This window comes from Lagenorhynchus albirostris, chromosome 3 (genome assembly GCF_949774975.1).
Source record: "Lagenorhynchus albirostris chromosome 3, mLagAlb1.1, whole genome shotgun sequence".
In the NCBI taxonomy this organism is placed as follows: domain Eukaryota; kingdom Metazoa; phylum Chordata; class Mammalia; order Artiodactyla; family Delphinidae; genus Lagenorhynchus; species Lagenorhynchus albirostris.
In genome coordinates, this window is record NC_083097.1 from 105,356,482 (window position 1) to 105,377,523 (window position 21,042).

General features: G+C 39.7%; 1 protein-coding gene across 5 annotated transcripts; it reads left to right on the top strand.

Moving 5' to 3' along the window:
• The first annotated feature begins 289 nt into the window (after nt 1-289).
• On the top strand, nt 290-10,548 carry CTXN3 (cortexin 3). Of its 5 annotated transcripts, XM_060146227.1 has the most exons (3): nt 3,483-3,577; nt 3,964-4,050; nt 9,402-10,548. In XM_060146227.1, the coding sequence occupies exon 3, from the start codon at nt 9,492-9,494 to the stop codon at nt 9,735-9,737; it is 246 nt and encodes an 81-aa protein (XP_060002210.1). In that variant the 5' UTR covers nt 3,483-3,577; nt 3,964-4,050; nt 9,402-9,491; the 3' UTR covers nt 9,738-10,548. The 5 variants fall into 5 exon arrangements, with proteins under 5 accessions (XP_060002209.1, XP_060002210.1, XP_060002212.1 ...); XM_060146226.1 differs by lacking the exons at nt 3,483-3,577; nt 3,964-4,050 and adding an exon at nt 290-420; XM_060146229.1 differs by lacking the exon at nt 3,964-4,050 and having other exon boundaries at nt 3,500-3,577.
• Nucleotides 10,549-21,042: the final 10,494 nt, after the last annotated feature.

Here is a 21,042-nt window from a genome sequence, read left to right on the forward strand (position 1 = left end):
AAAATAAAAATGACACACTTAAACTGACTTTCAATTCTTTCTTAATGAATTGACAGTGATGGAGTCATTAATGCATATCCTAGTCTGCCTGTTTTTACATCCTCAATTTCACATTTCCTGGTAGTCACGAGTTATACTTGGCTTGAGCCTCAGAAGGCAAAAGAGAGCCTCTGAAGGCAGAAGGCACCAAAGAAGAGGGGCTCTAAGGGCTGAGATGTCAGTTCCTGCCACTCCATCCATCTTGCTCTGTGTATTCTTTCATCGGGACCTTCCTTGAAGAGTGTGGTCAGCCATGTCCAATGTTGCCACAAAGAACAAGGAAGATTAATGCTAAAGGTTTTCTTGGTTTTGGTTTTGGTTTTTTTGCTTGAGGCAATTAGAAGCCACAGATAACCTTGTGAAATCAAGTCCTGTAGAGAGGTAAGGACATAATTCAGATGCCTGCTGGGTGAACAGTGAAGGGGAGGTGAGGAAGAGGGAAATAGTGGTGGAGGTGGGCTCATCTGTCAGGAAGCTTAGCAACCATTGCTAGAAAGTGAGCTCCTGGGGCCCCTTACCAGGGAGCCTCCTAGAGTTGTGCAGTGCACAATCTGAACCAAGTCAAGCAGGGACCTAGTACCCATAGCTTTTATTCTTTGCAACACTGAACACAGAACATAACTGACCCTTAATGAATGAACTTAATGAATGTTCCTTGAATGACATCAAAGAAAAATGTACCCAAAAGAAGGAAGAAGAGATTCTTTACCAAGAATCTAGTGATGAAAATGAAAAGAAAATCATGTTTCTGTTTTGAAGATTATGCCAAGAATCAATTCAATTTTATTTTGAGAATTAGGCAGAGTCAGAGGGAACATAATGATAGTAATAACAGCACAGCCTTGTGTTGGCATAAAGCTTGACTGCTCATGAACTTTTTTTTTCATATTCGCTGTTTATTTCTTTATGGAAAAGTGCAGCATAGGAAATTTAGGAAAGAACTGTAACCTAAAGAACATTAAAAGTGAAACAAAAGGTAGGAAAAGAGAAGGTAGGGAAAGTTCTTAAAACAGATTTCCAACAATATTAACTCATGGTGTTGTGTAGTAAAAAGAAAGATTGAATTGACACCCAGGAATAACCCTGGGGTCAGAATGGATCAGAGAAGCATAGCATATATAACCTATGAAATCGTCCTACGTCATCACAATTTCATGTTAGTCTAAAACATGAAACAGCTCTGTGTACCCTCCTATGCTCCCCGTTTAAAGCTGGACAAGAAAGCAGAAATCTGGGGAGGAATTCAGAGAAGAGCTATAAAGATGATTAATGACTAAATGACTAGGACCTACTGTGAAATTTTCAAAGAAATAAACTTTTTGTAAATCCTTATTCATTGTTTCAGAATTCATGATGATTGAAGTAATGTAACTGCATGGGAGAGGGGCTGATACCAATCATTCCAATGATGATTATTCTAGAAAAGAAATATCCAAACTTGGCTGGAAGATCTTTGTAGCAGCAGATCTTCATCAAATGTTCTTTGGTTTACCTAGTTCAGCTTCCTTGGGGAGGCGCATTCCAACAGAATCTTGTGGTGGTTAATGACTGCAGCGGGGATAGAATAAAAAGAAATGGGCCGACTCATTTAGACTAAGTAAGCAACGGAGGAGTTAGTTTAAACAGAGGTTGTCAGAGGGGGATTTGGAATCTACTTCTCTGGAGAGTTTTAAAAATAGGCCAGGCACTCATCTCCCTGGGATGGCCTCCGCCTGCAGAGTAGCTAGAGGACAGCTACAGCCTTCTTGTGTTCCCTGCCACCTCTACCCATAGCAAGGCGACAATATCTGAGGGGGCCTCCGGGCAGGGGAGCCTGCAGTAATCCAGGCTTGTTTCTAACTAGAGTCCTTTCTTACCACATGGCCACATGGAACGACAAGTATATAAGTGAGGGTGAGGTCAGAATATTCCCTGAACCACACTCTGTTAGCATTACTGAGACAGGGAGTTCTGTCCGCCAGCACCGTCGGCTGAAAAGCATGAAGGACACCAGTTTGTATTGAATGGCAGTGCTCTGTTGGATTTCATTTGTTCCACTGTTGTGTGTGTGTGTGTGTGTGTGTGTGTGTGTGTGTGTGTGTGTGTGTGTGAAGATACAGTAAGTTACACTAATTGGAAAGGAATTTCTGTTAAAAATCTGGAAAACATCTGGGGAAAGAACCTTCATGTTTCTCGTGAGGTTAGGTTCTAATGTCAAGCATTTGATTCTGACATTAGATCCTAACATTTAGCATTTGAATTTCCTTGGGTCTGAGACTTATCCGGGATTGTTGTCTCTTGCTAGCAGATGGGGGTTTTCCTCTTAGAAAATGAGCTCCCTTCCAGTCCCCTAGAGCTACTGGGTCACGGCCAGCTTCTCACAAGAGCTGAAGAGACAGCAGAGCTGACAGGCACAGGCAGAGTTAGCTTTAAATACCATGCACCCCATCATTTGGTGGGTGGGTATTGTTGCTGTGTTTCCCCTTAAACAAAGAACGTGGTGAGTTGCCAAAAAAACAAGGACGTTCCATCTTAAGGATTAGGCTGAATTCTTTCCAGAGAAGCACCTTTTTTTTTTTTTAAGATGAATTTTATCCTAAAATATTTCCCAAATTTATTCAGGCATTCTATCCAAGGAAAATAAGTATTGTGCTGTGTAACTATAATCTTTAGAATTAGTACAACTTTCTCTTAACAAAGGTGTATCTTTATTCATCAAGTGGTCTCTGATGGCCTGTGTGGGGTGAGGTGACTGCCAAGGTCACAGTTATGCAGGCTGCCCAAAGGAGACACTGGATCTGGCGACCTACCACCTAGTCAATTTACAAACAGGTGGTAAAAATAGGATTTTGTTCTCTTTTAATTGTTCTTTCCTCAATTCCCCTCATAACTGCTGCTTTTCTGAAAGGGCAATTTTGTCTTCTTTAGGAAAAGGAGTCTTCCCTTTACCTCCCAAATGCTAAGTTGATGCCCTTCCCCAGAAGTCTTCCCATTAATTAAGTTGGCCTGAAGGTCATAAACCATGATCAATTTGGAGGCTGGTCGCTGCAAGGTGCTAATTAACACCCCCAAAGAGGAACAGTGTCAACAATCAATAGAGAAGAACAGAGCCCTGGTAGATTTATGGCTTTGATTTTGAAAAGGTATGGGAATGCCCTGTGATGTTTTCCCCCATACTCCTTTTGAATGTTAATGCTTTCTTGAAGATGATTTCAGACACACTGCTAGGATACTGCCTCTACTCGCTGAAGCAGAATCCTCTGAAGAGTTGCTGAGGCAGAACCGAAATCATGGCTCGCCTCAGAGAAGCAGCTGTATTGGCCGCTAATGATGCCTCACACAGAAAGAGGATGCTCCTTTAACTCGGGGTGTTAATGGGAAGTTTCTAAGCCTGAAACAACAGCTTTAGCTCTGGGGTATGTCATCAGCTGCTTGCAGCTTACCACTGTCTACTGCTTTAACACAGCTTGGTTGGGAAGAATGGAAACTAAAGAGGCTTGTAACTACCTGTAACCGTTCCACCAGGAAATGGATCAAGTGTTTGTTCAGCCAGATCCAGGTATTTGACCAAAATCTGTATCTCTGATGGGCTAATTAAATGCTTTTCTCTAACTTTAAATATATGCATGAGCCATGATCGCATGGATGCCTTCTGGATCCAAGTTCTGAATTTAGATCTAGCTGTCAGATAAAGTCTAATTAAATAGTTGCTAGGTAAAGTTAATGCGAGCGGGTGAAATGTAATGATGCCTTTATTTTTAAAGCATGCTTACGTTTATAATGCTACAGATACTGGATAAAGAGTAGTAAAACGCTTTTTTCTTTGCTAAGCTGCAGTAAATTATTCTTGAAAGCGCTTTGCCCATTACAATATATTTTTTTCTGTTCACCTAAAACATCCAGCCTTCCAAAATGTAACAGGGATGTTCTAATTTGTTTACAAAGGATCTCAACCCAACAACTCATAATGATGGTGCTGACCGTCCCTGCTGTCCCTGGGTGATGAGCAATGTGCAGCCCTAGCCTTTTGAGGTATCAGCAAGCACTCTCTTTCACTAGGAAACACACAAGGGAAAGAAAACTGAGTAGAACAGTAAGGTTTATCATTTGAAGTTAAAAGTTCCGGTTTGCTAGTGGTGCCTTTTGATACCCCCATTTACTGACTGGGCTCTTGCACGGTATTTTTCTGTTGTTCTCAGCAAGGCTGCAACCTTGCCCTGCAGTGCCTTTAAAACTCTTTAAGCAGATATTAGGAGGAAGATGAAGATAGGGAAGAAGGAAAACTGAGGTTAGGGCTCAGGCTGAAGACAAAGGTCTCCTGCTGACCAGCATGGTGAACCAGGTACAACAGGGTTTACTCGCAAACCCAAGCAAACGTGTCTGCAGGCTGACTTTGCAGGGATGGGCAGAGGAAACAGACTTTCTGGTGCAGTAGTGGGGGCTGGCAGCAGTTCTGAAACTGCCTGTTGACATTTGTAGCTGACCACATTCGCTTGTCTTTAAAATCATTATTTATGGACTTTCTACTAGCCTTGGTCTATTTTTTGAGTGTTCAAAATAATTTTACTCTTAACCATCCTGTGAATTCGGAAGCATCAGGACTGTTGTATTGGAACAGGAGTTCTGTATTTGGAAAAGAGGAATATGGAAGTAGCCATGTATTTATGTGAGCTGAGAAAATGGTGTGGGGGGAGTCATGGTTAAAACGCAGGAAGTACTTAGAAAGAGCCAGGAAGTCTTTACCTGAAGGTCTTGGCTGGCCACCAAGAGGGCCATGAATTCTTTGAATTTATAGGAAATATTTTGCATCTTTGCATATATATCCTGGAATGCAAGTTGCTGTTCACTGGATTCAGCCACAGAATTTCCAAAAGAGATGAGGTGGCTTTGACGGAGGGCTCCCAATTGTGGGAGGAGATGTATAATAGGGTTGATGGGATGCTTAGACGTCTGGGGTGGCTGGGTGGGATGGAGGGTGGGGAGTGCCTCCAGACACTTCAGCTATACAAACAGCCATGCAGCTGAGGCTTCCTTTAGCTCAGAAAGTCGACAGTGATTCTCTTCTGCGTCAGTCTCAGGATATGTATTACTTCAATCATTAAAAGCCAGGTTAACATTTCAACAGCCAGTTTCAGAACGGTTGCAGGATAGTACAGCACTTTGAGGAAGTTCGTCCCTGCCAGTCGTTGCAAATTCAGTCCCGCTTACGTAGCCAATTCCCTTCCTGTTACAGTCTACTGACTGGTCTCACCACGCTGCCAGATAAATATAAACAAGGTACACAGGATGTCTTTGTGGGACAAAGTATCCTGTCCGTCATGTGTGAGTGTATACTGGACAAGCCTGTGAGTGTTCTTGTTCAATGGACGAACTACTTTTTACATCTCCTTTTGAAATTATGTCAAGTCATATAACTAGGTTTGTGGCCTAGAAGTTTCAAAAATTAGGTACAGCAATTACGTGGTTTCGGAGTACTTAAAATACAGACTGCATTGTTTCACTGTACCCTGCATGCCATTAACAGCTGAGGGATGACGACTTCCTACTGATTCCGACATTCTTTTGGGGGACGCTACTCTTCTGAATTTTATGATTTGGGGTGGTTTACTTACAATCTCCATTCCTGGCTTGAAAATTAGAAATAAATCTCATTTTGCACAAAAATCAGTTAAAGAGAAAACAGTCGCTCACCATCACCTATTTCTTGAGCACACACTATGTGCCAAGCAGGACTACACACGTACTGCATATACTGCAGCTGTTATTGCAATTCACTGCGGGAGGGAGGGTGCCTGAGTTGAGGACCACAGAAGTGAGATGGTGAAATCAAATGCCTGTGTGTGGTTTCCCAGGACAAGGGGGCAAATGCACTGAACTGATTCTGTTGCTGCCACTTGAAAACTAAGAAAAGAAACACGTCATTGTTTTAAGATAGATTTTCTCCAGATAAAATATTTTTTCTTACCGTGAAATTGTAAAATAAGATGCTAATGAGATGAAAAGTCTGAAGGACCCAAGCTTGAGATGGGTACGTGTTGACATTGATAGTTTCCATGTAAGACAATGGGATTTAGGATATTTTAAATGACTACCCTTCCCCACCAAAAAAGCAAGATAGGTAAGAAAGGATTGACCCCTTAAACATAGGGAGAGTGCTTAATTCTAGCTGATTTCTCTATTTTGGACCCATCAGCACTGAGGACAAAGAAAATTTAAAAAACCAAACAACTGCTTCTTAAATCATGAGCTTTATGACTATTAAAGTGTCATTGTGACCCAGACTATTTGTGATTCTTTGAAACAGGATCTATTTCAAACACAATGATCTGACATCCCAGTTAGGCTGGATGACATGTGCTTTTTTTCCCCCTTCTCTGTATCAGCCGGCACCTCCAAGTTTGAATTCAGTTCCCTGGACTCTAAGGGGCCAGAGATTTGCTTCAACCTCTATTTAGAGAGACAGTGACCCCAGAGCAGCAAGGAATTCCTCAAGGACCTTGTTGTTTAATAAGGGGAAGTTGACGAACACCGTGGAGACATGTCCTGTAATAGATGCTGCCACGGGATGCAGGTGAAATGCTGCTGGGGACAGAGCAGGAAGCCCTGGTGCCTTGGGTGAAAGGAGAGACTGAGGCTCCACCAAGGAGGTGGGATTTGGTGTGGACCCCGAGGGAGGGAGAGAAAGCCGAAGGTGGGAATAGGGCGAGGAGGAGAGGATCAGGCAGAGAGTATCACGACTCAAAGCTCAGAGGTGGGAAACCTGGAGGTGTTCAGAGAATAGCAGGTGTCAGGTAGAGCTGCAGAGCAGACAGAGTCAGGACGCTGTCCTTAGGTGTCTGCAGATCAATTACGTGTGTTTGTTTTTGTCCACTGGTCATTTTACTCAAAACCAAATGTGATTTGATCTTTGTTGTTTTTTGAACTTATTTTGAAAATATAGTAATACCTTAGAAAAATTCCACTGTCAGAGTGTATGATGTAATTTGTGGTCCAGAAAACAAGGGTATTGGGTCCATAAGGGGGTTAATGGGTGGGTTAGGATCTTGGACATGGGAGCATGTGGGTTTTCTGAGGGGAGGAGTGGTAAGACTTGAGCTTAGAATGATGAATCATGACGCAGTATAGAGGAAGTATGGGGAAAGAAAGAGAGGGCTTCTTTGCAAATTAACCAAAGTGAGTGGCCTATAGTGAGATGGACCATGGCTGGGATGGACTGCTCACACAGGGCTTCGTGACTAATTCAGGGTGTATACACTGTGAACATCAGAGTCCAGGGAGCTTGGTTTGAGAAAAGGGACGTATTATATGACTTTTGAAAATGGCATCTTTTAACTAAGGTTTCCTTAGTCCATATTAAAATTAGACTTTATTTCCTAAGCACACACAAATGGACCCAGCAAAGGGAAGACAGGTATGCTGCGTGATGGGGGAAGCCAGTCAGGATTAAAATACTGCCACGAGTAACTCTGGTACTTCTTGTACTTAAAATAACTGCCTTTTATTTTTATTAACACTGATGATGGTTGTGTCAAAATCTTTCGAAATAATTTACTTGCCCAAATTCCACTGTTCACCTAAAAGAAACATTTCATTTTTTAGGTAAAAGCAATCGTGAACATTTCCTAAGAATCATTTCTACCCAAAGGGACATTTTACTCTAAGACAGACATTTACAAAATTTAGAGGTCTTTGAATATTTTTGTACTGTGGTGGCCAAGTGTTTACATTTATTTCTATTTCTGCATCTTATTATACTGATGCTTCCTTTAACTTAAACATGCTGTTGAGCTTTCCAAATCTGTAAATTATTGATTAGCTGATTGCAGGTTTAAAATCAAGCAGGCTTTTCTAGGGATTTCGATCAGTCCCAGGCAAAATTGTGAAACAGTTGCCATTTCTTTCTGGATCTCTGGATCTCCATCTCCCTTTATAACCATCTCCTGCTCTTCTCATCTCTACCCAGTCTCCTTCATCCTTCCCCAGGACTCTCCTGCTGGACGATCTGCTCACAGTACCCATGTCTGCTTCCCACAAGTCCTTTCTAGCAGCCCCTCGTTCCCGGCAAGATATTCCTCCAATTTCCTTTCTATCTACCACATTTCTCCCTCCTTCAAATAGGAACAGTATTCAAAGACAAATCCCTACTAATGTGTTAATGTGTCGCTTTCCTTGATAAAATACTGCTATTTAATAGAGACCTTTGATGATTTGACCAAATGAAGTTATTTTAATAGGAACTTGGGCACCACACAATATGCTGGGAAGGGAGAGGCTTACAGTTTATAAAGATTTGTAGAGTTCTCAAAAAGCTTTCATCTCTAATGTCTCCTCAATTTGGTATATATAAAAGGGGTTGGTGGTGAAAGGGACAGAGAATAAGAGTATATATTTATATTTTAGCAGGCCTCTCAAAACACGTGATTAGGCTGCAAAGAGGGTTAACCATATCCTTGCATCTGCCTTTTAATCAGCATAGGGTGGTAAAATTGCAAATTAAAACTGAGTTTTAAATCATTCTAGTCGTGGCTTCCCTGTGAAGAAGCGAGACCCCAGACTTATTTATAGGGAGATGTGGCTCATAATTTGAATTAAGATGACTAGGTTATTTACTGGATCTTCTTGGAATGGTTGCCCATCAGTGCAGCCCCCAAATGAATTGTGTACCCATTCTAAAACCTGAGTTATGGGATAAGCCTAGAAATTATAAGATGTTGAGCTAGGAGAAGAAGACTTGATACTTTGCCTCGTACAAAGGCCGAGGCTGGAGAAGACTGGTCCAGGGAGTCACGGCGGCGCTCACTGAGTGGAGACCAGTGGTGGGAAGGGAGGGACTGAACAGGTATTGCTATACTGGTCAGCCAGCTTACGGCTAGGGAGTCATTAACACAGGCTCACAAGGTTCTGTACCCAGTTCTCCACTGTTTCCATTGAACTTCACAGACCTAGCAATCTTTATGTTGTAAATGTACACAGTTAATGGTCCTCATTTTTCTTCTACTTCCCATTTGGATTAGGTAGTGTTTTCACAAAGAACTTCCTGAAAATGCATACCTGCCTCAGCTGTGTTGAGAACAGACAAAGACAAGGGCTTTGGCTTCATTGGGGCTGGGGGGAAAATGGACATAGAATGGGATTTTAGTAAGCCAGTGGGGATGGCAGGGGCCAAAGGGAGGGGTCCTGAATAGGATATGAAAAGACAAGAGGGAACATGGTAGGCGCTGCCTAGGCATCTATTCTTCTATCACTACATGGCTTTCTTTTGGCCCAGCCCTTGCAGAAAGTGTAGAGATTCCTTCTTTTCTCTGAAAAATATGATGGTGAGCCCAGAAATAAAGTTGCCCGTTGGCGTTGACTCTTTCTCCTTCCCTTTCTTTATTCTGCAGCTTCTTCAAGGTGCAGCCACCATGATCTCAGCAGGCTGATGATGGAAGAGAAGGAACCTGGGAGACCCTGTGCTCCAGCTTCCCTGGACGATGGATGGAGGACAGCCTGTCCCTTCACCCCTAGTGCCCCTTGGGAACGTGTCATCAGATTCTAGCATGTCTCTGGAGCAGAAAACCACATTTGTTTTTGTGATTTTGTTGTTTATTTTCTTGGGCATCCTCATAGTCAGGTGCTTCCGGATTCTTCTGGACCCGTATCGGAGCATGCCAACCTCGACCTGGGCTGACGGACTTGAAGGCCTGGAGAAAGGGCAGTTTGACCATGCCCTTGCTTAACAGGACAGGAGCAGGAACCCATCCTGAGGAGGAGAAATGCTTCATGTCTTGGCGCAGGATTCTCTTTAGTCAACGTTCTCAGCAACTCAAATTTTATCCGTATCTGATTCTAGAACCACAGTTCATTTATTCGGTGAACTTTTGAGGATATTGGAAATGGAAGTTTATATTCCTAACCCAAAATAGGAAGGTTTAAATTTCAATATTTACTCAATGAATGAATGTTGAATGTGTGTGATGGTGCAACTGAGAACATCTATAGTGACTTTGCCTAAAATGAAGCCCTACTGGACCTGACCAGAGAAAAAGACTAGAAATGATCTGATCTGATTCTGATGGCAGGGCCAAAAGAGACTTCCTTGTTCTAATCATGTCTCCCAGTTTGTTTTATTTTCATGGGAAGCTGGGTCCTGGGCAAAGAATGAGGAAGAAGTTGCTGAGTGGACCCAAAGCAGGTACTTGTTTTCTCCTAAAGCAAAGAGCACTGAAAGGCAATAGGAATGCTTAGAAGAGGTGGTTGATTCCTGGAAAATATGGGTGAGGATGATATCATTTTACTTTTCAAATAAAACTGAATTCAAAGGCTTACGGAGGTTTAAAAACTATTTACCAGGCCAAGTACATTCTGGGTATTCATATTAGTAACATGCGTAGAGGTAACTATACATAACCTGAATTTACTTTCTTTGCACAACTGGTTGAAATAATAGGTTGCAAGTACTGCTTCAACGTTTTTTTAAAATAAAAAGTTAATTGTTTAGAGGAGAAGACTTTTACAGTCTTAAGAGGAATGTGTGTTTATGACTGAATAGAAACCAAATAAAACTTTTCAAGAAACAGAAGTGTCTCCTCTCTTATTTCAGCGCTCGGGAGGCAGAGAGTGGCATCGAATACTGAGGGCTAACTGTTCTGAGAAAGAGAGCAAAGACCACAAAATGTCATGTAATTCATCCCTCTCCCATTTCAGGAAGGGTTCCCACAAATTTTTCTGACACGTAAGACCTATTCTAAGCACTGTTTAAGTCCCCCCAAAAGAGAGATATGAAAACCTCTTATTCCAACTTCTGTACTGATAGGAAAAGCTTGCATCTAAACTCCTTAGGTTGTATTTATAGTCTATGTCTTCTAATTTTCTCCTCAGCTAGCCATCATTTTTTACATTAAAAAAAAGTTAAAAAAAACCAACTGTGCCTAAAAAGACAGCCCTTAGTAAACAAGCTCCCTTGTATCTCTCTCTCTCTCTCTTTTTTTTTTTTAACATTTTGACAGTCCTTCTGCCCAGATTTCCCCCCTCCCCATGTTCCCTCTTGATTTTTTTCATTAAAAAAAATAACAGCTTTATTAAAATATAATTCACATACCATAAAATTTAGCCTTTTAAAGTATACAATTCATTGGCTTTTAGTATATTCACAGAATTTTGTGTGACCATCATCACAATATAATTACAGAATTCTATACTCACCAGCAGTCACTTCCCATCCCTCTTTCTCTCAGACCCAATAATTTCTAATCCAGTAACTTCTAATCTATGGATTTGCCAATTCTGGACGTTTCATACTATTGGAATCAAAGAGTACATGGCCTTTTGTGTCTGGCTTCTTTCACTTAGCATGTTTTTAAAGCAGGTTCATCCATGTTGTAAAATGATCAGTACTTCATTTCTCTGTATGGCCAAATAATGTCCCGTTGTTTGGTTATACTACATTTTGTTTATTCATCATTGATCATGGTAATCTGTTGGCCAGTCTGAAGAATGCTGCTATGAACATATCTGTACACAATTTTGTATGGATATGTGTTTTCAATTCTCTTGAGTAAATTCCTATGAGTGGATTTGCTAGGCCATATGTTAATTCTATGTTTAACTTTTTGGAGAACTGTGAGATTGTTTCCCAAAGCAACTGCATTATTTTACATTCCCACTGGCAATGTATATACGTTTTGATTCTTTTCTTAACTCTTCCCAACTACTCAGATTTCTTCTTTAGCTATAGAATTTATAACTGAACACATCACTTCAAGAATGAGCCAGGTTAAAAAGAGAACCACCTCATAGTTTCTTCATGCTACAAGTTAATTGATGCCTTCAAAGATCCTTTGCTTCTAGATCTAAAACAAAACACTGATGCTGATCTCTGATCATCCTGTGCTCTATTAAGTCACCTGAGTATTTTTTCTGTCTTACTATTACATCTTTCTTTAACCCACTAATTATAAAGTTTTCTTTTTTCTTCAAACGTACCATGTCATGTAACCTTATTTAATTTTTTCCCTATTTTTATGGGGAGTCTATTCAAACCCATTCAGGTATTTATTGAGCACCTGCTTGAGCCTGGCATTTCTAGCACTGGAGAGATAGGAAAAGTGCAGGGCTAGTTCTTGCTCTTGAGTAACTTTCTACCTCATTGAAGAGCTGAGAAATGCAAGAAGACATGTGTCTGAATCATTGTTCAAATGACTGTGGCAACCTATGGCTCCTACACCATCAGCATCATCTGGGAGCTTAACAAAGATATATGCCTCCACACACACTAATTTTAGTATAAAAGGTGTATATGATCACAGTAAAAATGTAGAAACAATATGGAAAAATATAAAGGAAATAGCAAGAGTCAACATTCTGCCTCCTTAGTTCATTAGAATAGATCGCCTCAGTTTCTCTTCCTGTAAACTCTTCCTGTAATCAATCTAGAGATTGATTCTGTAGAGGTGGATCAGTGAACAAGTGCTTCAGGAGATAGAATATGGGAGAGACGGATGTGGGCCAAGATAGTCAAGGAAATGTCCCAGGAAATAATGGCTCAGGTGAGGATGGTACATGTTTAAGTGCTTGGTATAAAGCTTTATGCAGTGTAAGTTATTATTCTGAAATAAAGTCTATCTTGACCTAAGAGGATGGACGTGTTTTAGATACGTGCAACGGAAGAGAGGAGGGAAAGCCACAGAAGAGGAGAAGGAGGTGTGGCTGTGGGGCTTTTAGGCAGGAGGGCAGCCTGGCTGAGACGACAGCCGGAGGGGTAGCTGGAACTCACATAGGCAGGATGAGGGTGGAGCTGAACATCCAAAGGTCCTAAGAGTCAAAATGAAAGTGATTTCTTTCTCAAGAATCCCTGTAGATTCTTGAGAAAGAAAATGACACGAGGAGTGGTGGTCAAGGCCGGTTTCAGTACCCTCCCTCGGGGCCACGCTAGGATCTGCTTCTATAACGGGAACAGACTGAAATAGCCCTCCACGAGGCTTTTGAGAATACGACTGCCAGTAAGTGCCACAGGGCCTCCCAAAGCCTGCTCTTCTTTCTTTCCTCCCTTTATCCTCCTCTCTATTTTTGTTTTCCCTTCTCAGATTACTGCTCCTTCTTCAGCCACCCCTTCGCTGGGTCCCCCGTTCTCCACCCTCCATCGTCCAGAGCAAGAGACCTGAACAGGTGATAAAATGCTTTGGGCTGTTCAGGGTAAATTGATCCCTCCTGTGAGAAGTGCTAACTCTCTGTTTTAATTACTCAGGGCTCCTTGGGGTGAACAGCATACTCAAAAGGTCACAGAAGCCCTCTCTTTCCTGGCTACAGGAGTTACAGTGCAGCATTTTGCCTACCTTACAGGATATTTATAATGAGTGCAGCTGCCCTCTATCATGTATATCTGCATCCCAGGATGACAAAAATTACTTTCCCAAGGTCACTGTAGAATAGAGCTGACTTCTGATTCAGAAATATGTGGCAAACTCATTCTCAGTCTGGGCTCTGACTGGTTTGTTCTCCCAAGAGACCCCAAGTTCTAGATCAACATTTCTCCCTCCAAGAGACATCTTTATTAAAGCATCTTAAATACTGTAAAGTAAGTCGAATATGGGGTTTGAAGGAGATTAACTTGACTCCTGCTGTTAAATTAATGAACATTCCAAGTGAGATCATTCTTTTACTATATTTAAGGGTTAAAGCTGAAACAAAATAAGCAACAGCTTTTAGAGGCAGAAATTAGAGCAGATACTTATGTATGCAGGAAAAAAATATGTATTCAAGTTCGTTTTTTATTGAATTCATTTCATGGTGTTTTTTAAAAATTGTTTAATTTTACTTATTTTTTATATGGCAAATTCTTAATAGTTATCAATTTTATACATATTAATGTATACATGTCAATCCCAATCTCCCAATTTATCACACCACCACCACCCTCCGTCACTTCCCCCCCTTGGTGTCCATACGTTTGTTCTCTATATCTGTGTCTCTATTTCTGCCCTGCAAACCAGTTCGTCTGTACCATTTTTCTAGGTTCCACATATATGTGTTAATATACTATATTTGTTTTTCTCTTTCTGACTTACTTCACTCTGTATGACAGTCTCTAGATCCATCCATGTCTCTACAAATGACCCAATTTCATTCATTTTTATGTCTGAGTAATATTCCATTGTATATATGTACCACATCTTCTTTATCCATTCATCTGTCAATGGGTATTTGGGTTGCTTCCGTGACCTGGCTATTTAAATAGTGATGCAATGAACAGTAGGGTGCATGTGTCTTTTTGAATTATGGTTTTCTCAGGGTATATGCCCAGTAGTGGGATTGCTGGGTCATATGGTAGTTCTATTTTTAGTTTTTAAAGGAACCTCCATACTGTTCTCCATAGTGACTGTATTGATTTACATTCCCACCAACAGTACAAGAGGGTTCCCTTTTCTCCACACCCTCTCCAGCATTGTTGTTTGTAGATTTTCTGATGATGATTATTCTAAGTGGTGTGAGGTGATACCTCATTGTAGTTTTGATTTGCATTTCTCTAATAATTAGTGATGTTGAGCAGCTTTTCACGTGCTTCTTGCCCATCTGTATGTCTTCTTAGGAGAAATGTCTATTTAGATCTTCTGCCCATTTTTTGATTGGGCTGTTTGATTTTTAATATTGAGCTGCATGAGCTGTTTTGCATAATCTGCATAATCTCCAATATTTTGGAGATTAATCTTTTGCCCATTGATTCATTTGCAAATATTTTCTCCTGTTCTGAGGGTTGTCTTTTTGTCTAGTTTGTTGTTTCCTTTGCTTTGCAAAAGCTTTTAAGTTTCATTAGGTCCCATTTGTTTATTTTTGTTTTTATTTCCATTACACTAGGAGGTGGATCAAAAAAGATCTTGCTGTGATTTATGTCATAGAGTGTTCTGCCTATGTGTTCCTCTCAGAGTTTTATAGTGTCCGGTCTTACATTTAGGTCTCTAATCCATTTTGAGTTTATTTTTATGTATGGTGTTAATTTCATTCTTTTACATGTAGCTGTCCAGTTTTCCCAGCACCACTTATTGAAGAGACTGTATTTTCTCCATTGTTTATCCTTGTCTCCTTTGTCATAGATTAGTTGACCATAGGTATGTGGGTTTATCTCTGAGCTTTCTATCCTGTTCCATTGATCTATATTTCTGTTTTTGTGCCAGTACCATATTGTCTTGATTACTGTAGCTTTGTAGTATAGTCTGAAGTAAGGGAGTCTGATTCCTCCAGCTCTGTTCTCTTCCCTCAAGACTGCTTTGGCTATTCAGGGTCTTTTGTGTCTCTATACAACTTTTAAGAATTTTTGTTCTGGTTCTGTAAAAAATGCCATTGGTAATTTGATAGGGATTGCATTGAATCTGTAGATTGTTTTGGGTAGTAGAGTCATTTTCACAATGTTGATTCTTCCAATCCGAGAACATGGTATATCTCTCCATCTGTTGGTATCATCTTTAATTTCTTTCATCACTGTCTTATAGTTTTCTGCATACAGGTCTTTTGTCTCCCTAGGTAGGTTTATTCCTAGGTATTTTATTCTTTTTGCTGCAGTGGTAAATGGGAGTGCTTCCTTAATTTCCCTTTCAGAGTTTTCATCATTAGTGTATAGGAATGTAAGAGATTTCTGTGCATTAATTTTGTATATTGCAACTTTACCAAATGCATTGTTAGCTCTAGTAGTTTTCTGGTGGCATCTTTAGGATTTTCTATGTATAGTATCATGTCATCTGCAAACAGTGACAGTTTTACTTCTTCTTTTCCAATTTGCATTACTTTTATTTCTTTTTCTTCTCTGATTGCTGTGGCTAGGACTTCCAAAGCTATGTTGAATAATAATGGTGAGAGTGGACATCCTTGTCTTGTTCCTGATCTTAGAGGAAATGCTTTCAGTTTTTCACCACTGAGAATGATGTTTGCTGGGGGTTTGTTGTATATGGCCTTTATTATGTTGAGGTAGGTTCCCTTTATGCCCACTTTCTGGAGGGTTTTTATCATAAATGGGTGTTGAATTCTGTCAAAAGCCTTTTCTGCATCTATTGAGATGATCATATAGTTTTTCTTCTTCAATTTGTTAATATGGTGCATCACATTGATTTGCGTATATTGAAGAATTCTTGCATCCCTGGGAAAAATCCCACTTGCTCATTGTGTGTGATCCTTTCAATGTGTTGTTGGATTCTGTTTGCTAGTATTTTGTTGAGGATTTTTGCATCTATATTCATCAATGATATTGATCTGTAATTTTCTTTTTTTGTAGTACCTTTGTCTGGTTTGGGGATTGGGGTGATGGTGGCCTCATAGGATGAGCTTGGGAGTGTTTCATCCTCTGCAATTTTTTGAAGGGTTTGAGAAGGATGAGTGTTAGCTCTTCTCTAAATGTTTAATAGAATTCACCTGTGAAGCCATCTGCCCTGGACTTTTGTTTGTTGAAAGATTTTTTAATCACAGTTTCAATTTCATTAGTTGTGATTGGTCTGTTAATATTTTCTATTTCTTCCTGGTTCAGTCTTGGAAGATTATATCTTTCTAAGAATTTGTCCATTTCTTCCAGGTTGTCCATTTTATTGGCATAGAGTTGCTTGTACTAGTCTCTTAGGATGCTTTGTATTTCTGCAGTGTCAGTTGTTACTTCTCCTTTCTCAATTCTAATTCTGTTGATTTGAGTCTTCTCCCTTTTTTTCTTGATGAGTCTGGCTAATGGTTTATCAATTTTGTTTATCTTCTCAAAGAACCAGCTTTTAGTTTTATTGATCTTTGCTATTGTTTTCTTTGTTTCTATTTCATTTATTTCTGCTCTGACATTTATGATTTTTTTCCTTCTACTAACTTTGGGTTTTGTTTGTTCTTCTTTCTGTAGTTCCTCTAGGTGTAAGGTTAGATTGTTTATTTGTGATTTTTCTTGTTTCTTGAGGTAGGCTTGTACTGCTATAAACTTCCCTCTTAGAACTGCTTTTGCTGCATCCCATAGGTTTTGGATCATTGTAAGTCATCTCTAGGTACTTTTTGATTTCCTCTTTGATTTCTTCAGTGATATCTGGGATATTTAGTAATGTATTGTTTAGCCTCCATGTGTTTGTGTTTTAACGTTTTTTCTCATAGCATTGTGGTCAGAAAAGATGCATGATATGATCTCAATTTTCTTAAGTTTACTGAGGCTTGATTTGTGACCCAAGATGTGATCTATTCTGGAGAATGTTCTGTGTGCACTTGAGAAGAAAGTGTAATCTGCTGTTTTTGGATGGAATGTGCTATAAATATCAATTATATCTATCTGGTCTGTTGTGTCATTTAAAGCTTGTGTTTCCTAATTAATTTTCTGTTTGGATGATTTCTCCATTGGTGTAAGTGAGGTGTTAAAGTCCCCACTATGATTGTGTTACTGTTGATTTCCTCTTTTATAGCTGTTAGCACTTGCCTTATGTATTGAGGTGCTCCTAAGTTGGGTGCATATATATTTATAATTGTTATATCTTCTTATTGGATTTATCGCTTGATCACTATGTAGTGTCCTTCCTTGTCTCTTGTAACATTCTTTATTTTAAAGTCTATTCTATCTGATATGAGTATTACTACTCCAGGTTTCTTTTGATTTCCATTTGCATGTAATATCTTTTTCCATCCCCTCACCTTCAGTCTGTATATGTCCCTAGGTCTGAAGTGGGTCTCTTGTAGACAGCATATATATGGGTCTTGTTTTTGTATCCATTCAGCAAGCCTGTTTCTTTTAGTTGGAGCATTTAAGCCATTCACGTTTAAGGTAATTATCGATATGTATGCTCCTATGACCATTTTCTTAATTGTTTTGGGTTTGTTTTTGTAAGTCCTTTTCTTCTCTTGTGTTTCTCACTTACAGAAGTTACTTTAGCATTTGTTGTAGAGCTGGTTTGGTGGTGCTGAATTCTCTTAGCTTTTGCTTGTCAGTGAAGCTTTTGATTTCTCTGTTGAATCTGAATGAGATCCTTGCTGGGTAGAGTAATCTTGGTGGTAGGTTCTTCCCTTTCATGACTTTAAATATACCATGGTACTCCCTTCTGGCTTGTAGAGTTTCTGCTGAGAAATAAGCTGTTAATCTTATGGGAGTTCCCTTGTATGTTATTTGTCATTTTTCCCTTGTTGCTTTCAATAATTTTTCTTTGTCTTTAATTTTTGTCAGTTTGATTACTATGTGTCTCAGCATGTTGTTTCTTGGATTCATCCTGTATGGGACTCTCTGTGCTTCCTGGACTTGGGTGGTTATTTCCTTTCCCATGTTAGTGAAGCTTTCGACTATAATCTCTTCAAATATTTTCTCAGGTCCTTTCTCTCTCTCTTCTCCTTCTGGGACTCCTATAATGTGAATGTTGTTGCATTTAATCTTGTCCCAGAGGTTTCTTAGTCTGTCCTCATTTCTTTTCATTCTTTTTTCTTTATTCTGTTCCATGGCAGTGAATTCCACCATTCTGTCTTCCAGGTAACTTATCTGTTCTTCTGCCTCAGTTATTCTGCTATTGATTCCTTCTAGTGTATTTTTCATTTCAGTTATTGTATTGTTCATTTCTGTTTATTTGTTCTTTAATTCTTCTAGGTCTTTGTTCTTTAATTCTTCTAGGTCTTTGTTAAACTTTTTTTTTTTTTTTTTTTTTTTTTTTTGCGGTACGCGGGCCTCTCACTGTTGTGGCCTTTCCTGCTGCGGAGCACAGGCTCTGGATGCGCAGGCTCAGCGGCCACGGCTCACAGGCCCAGCCACTCCACGGCATGTGGGATATTCCCGGACCAGGGCACGAACCCATGTCTCCTGCATTTGCAGGCGGACTCTCAACCACTGTGCCACCAGGGAAGCCCTGTTAAACATTTCTTTCATCTTCTCGATCTTTGCCTCCATTTTTTTTCTGAGGTCCTGAATCATCTTCATTGTCATTATTCTGAATTCTTTTTCTGGAAGCTTGCCTATCTCCACTTCATTTGGTTGCTTTTCTGGGGTTTTATCTTGTTCCTTCATCTGGTACATAGCCCTGTGCTTTTTCATCTTGTCTATCATTCTGTGAATGTGGTTTTTGTTCCACAGGCTGTAAGATTATAGTTTTTCTTGCTTCTGCTGTCTGCCCTCTGGTGGATAACGCTATCTAAGAGGCTTGTCTCATTTCATAGTGTTTTACTGAAACAGTGAAACTTTTATATTATATTGATAAATTTGGTTTGATGAGAAATTTTACTTGCCCACCATAAATCACCTAAAAAAAACTTGTAGTTTGAAGAGGTCAGCTTTCAGAATTGACATGTAAACATATTGAAACACAATTATTTTCAAAAAATATTTTAAGCTCCAAAGCATTGAATAAATTCTACCTGATTTTTGAGATCAGAGATGTATGTCTTCTGAGACAAATTATGTAAAGGGGGATGTCTCAATTATTGATTCATCACAAAGTGCAGAGCTGTGATCTCCAGAAAATATGCTCAAATCCCTATATGTGCATATGTAATGTGGATCAAACTGGCCCACACCAGAAGAGGTTAGTTACTTGCTTGTTTTGAGATGCAAAAGAAGGACCATCTAAACTTTGTGTCTCCTGTTACTTAAAAGAATAAATTAATTCTTTCCAAATAGGTGTCTACCTCTTCAGGAGCAAGTCCTCCCCATCCTTACAGCTTGCTCTGGCCTGATGAGTCAGCATCCAACCCTTCAGCCAGTCTGGGGCCCTTACCAAAGTCACTTTTTAGAATAGGATTCCCTGATGAATTTATAATAGAATGGAACTTTTGCTTCCAGTTTCCTGCCATAAACTACACTTATGTCTTGTCACAACAAACACCACAAGATATTCTTATATAATTCCATCCCATAGACTTTTCCAGTATCCTGATTGATGTGTCTATGCTTTAGCCTCAGAGAGATTCCCTTAAACCATCTTTCAAAGGGAATTTCCACTTCTTTTCTTCTAAGATTCCCATTATTTTCTTCTATGCCCTATTACATTCTTAGAGCTCTGAATTTTAGCCAGCTTTTAAGAAAGCAGTTCTTCCTGGATTCTTTGGAGTTATCAAAGCTGGAAAGAAATGCTGCTGTCATCTATTTCACCCCCTGTTACTTTTCATATAAAGAAATAGAGAGGCAAAGAGGTCAAATGGCATACCCACAGTCACATCTCCACCCATAGTTGTGTCATCTTACATATGTGGTGTGTGTGCACGTGAATTCAAACAGAATGAGCAGTTAATAAATCTATGAAGTGAAAAATGTCCTTTTGCTAATTGACATGAGAGTTATTCTTAAATAATCTCTTTTTTCTTGGAGGGGGGAAGACACTTGTGTGTTTTTAAAAACAACCCTATGGACAACATATTTTCCTTTGGGATAGTCCCAAGCTCCAGTTTAGGCATCTGGACAACCAGAAGTATTTCCAGGTAGATTATAAAGGATTCCTTAGCAAAGATTCTCTTTCTCTAGACAAAGGATAATCAATCTAGGATAAGCCTTCAAAGTTTCTTTATTTCCAAATAGATCTTTGAGCTGTTTTTCTTAGCTGAAGAGACCCACCAAGGGAGATTACAACATAAAGTTCATAAACGCTTTGGATTTAGCCCTGTCTCTGGTTTATCAAAGAGATGTCTGGGTCCTCTTAGGACATAGATAGAACTTCAGAAGTTATACAATGAAGTATTTCAAGTTTGAAATATCCTTTTCTGTCATGCATTTTTTCCTAGTTTCCTCACTTCTTTCCTTCCCTCTGTTTTCTGATAAGTGGAGTTCTGGAAGGAGCTTAATACAACATTAAATTCAGTACTTCTCTGGTATGTGAATATTTCTTCAATAGTCACAACAAACGGCTGCCTGACTTCTGCCTCAACATGCCTAACTTCTTAAGGAGTCCATTTTGAGCTTGTTCTGTTTTATATAAAATATTTTTAACCTACTATAAACTTGTATTTTGGCAATTTTCACTAATTGGACACTGTTTTTTTCTTCTGAAGTGACAGATTTCTAATATTCTTTAACAGGACAACCCTCGAGATATAGCTATTGTTGAACGAAAATTCTCCATGGATCCCTCTTCTTTTTGC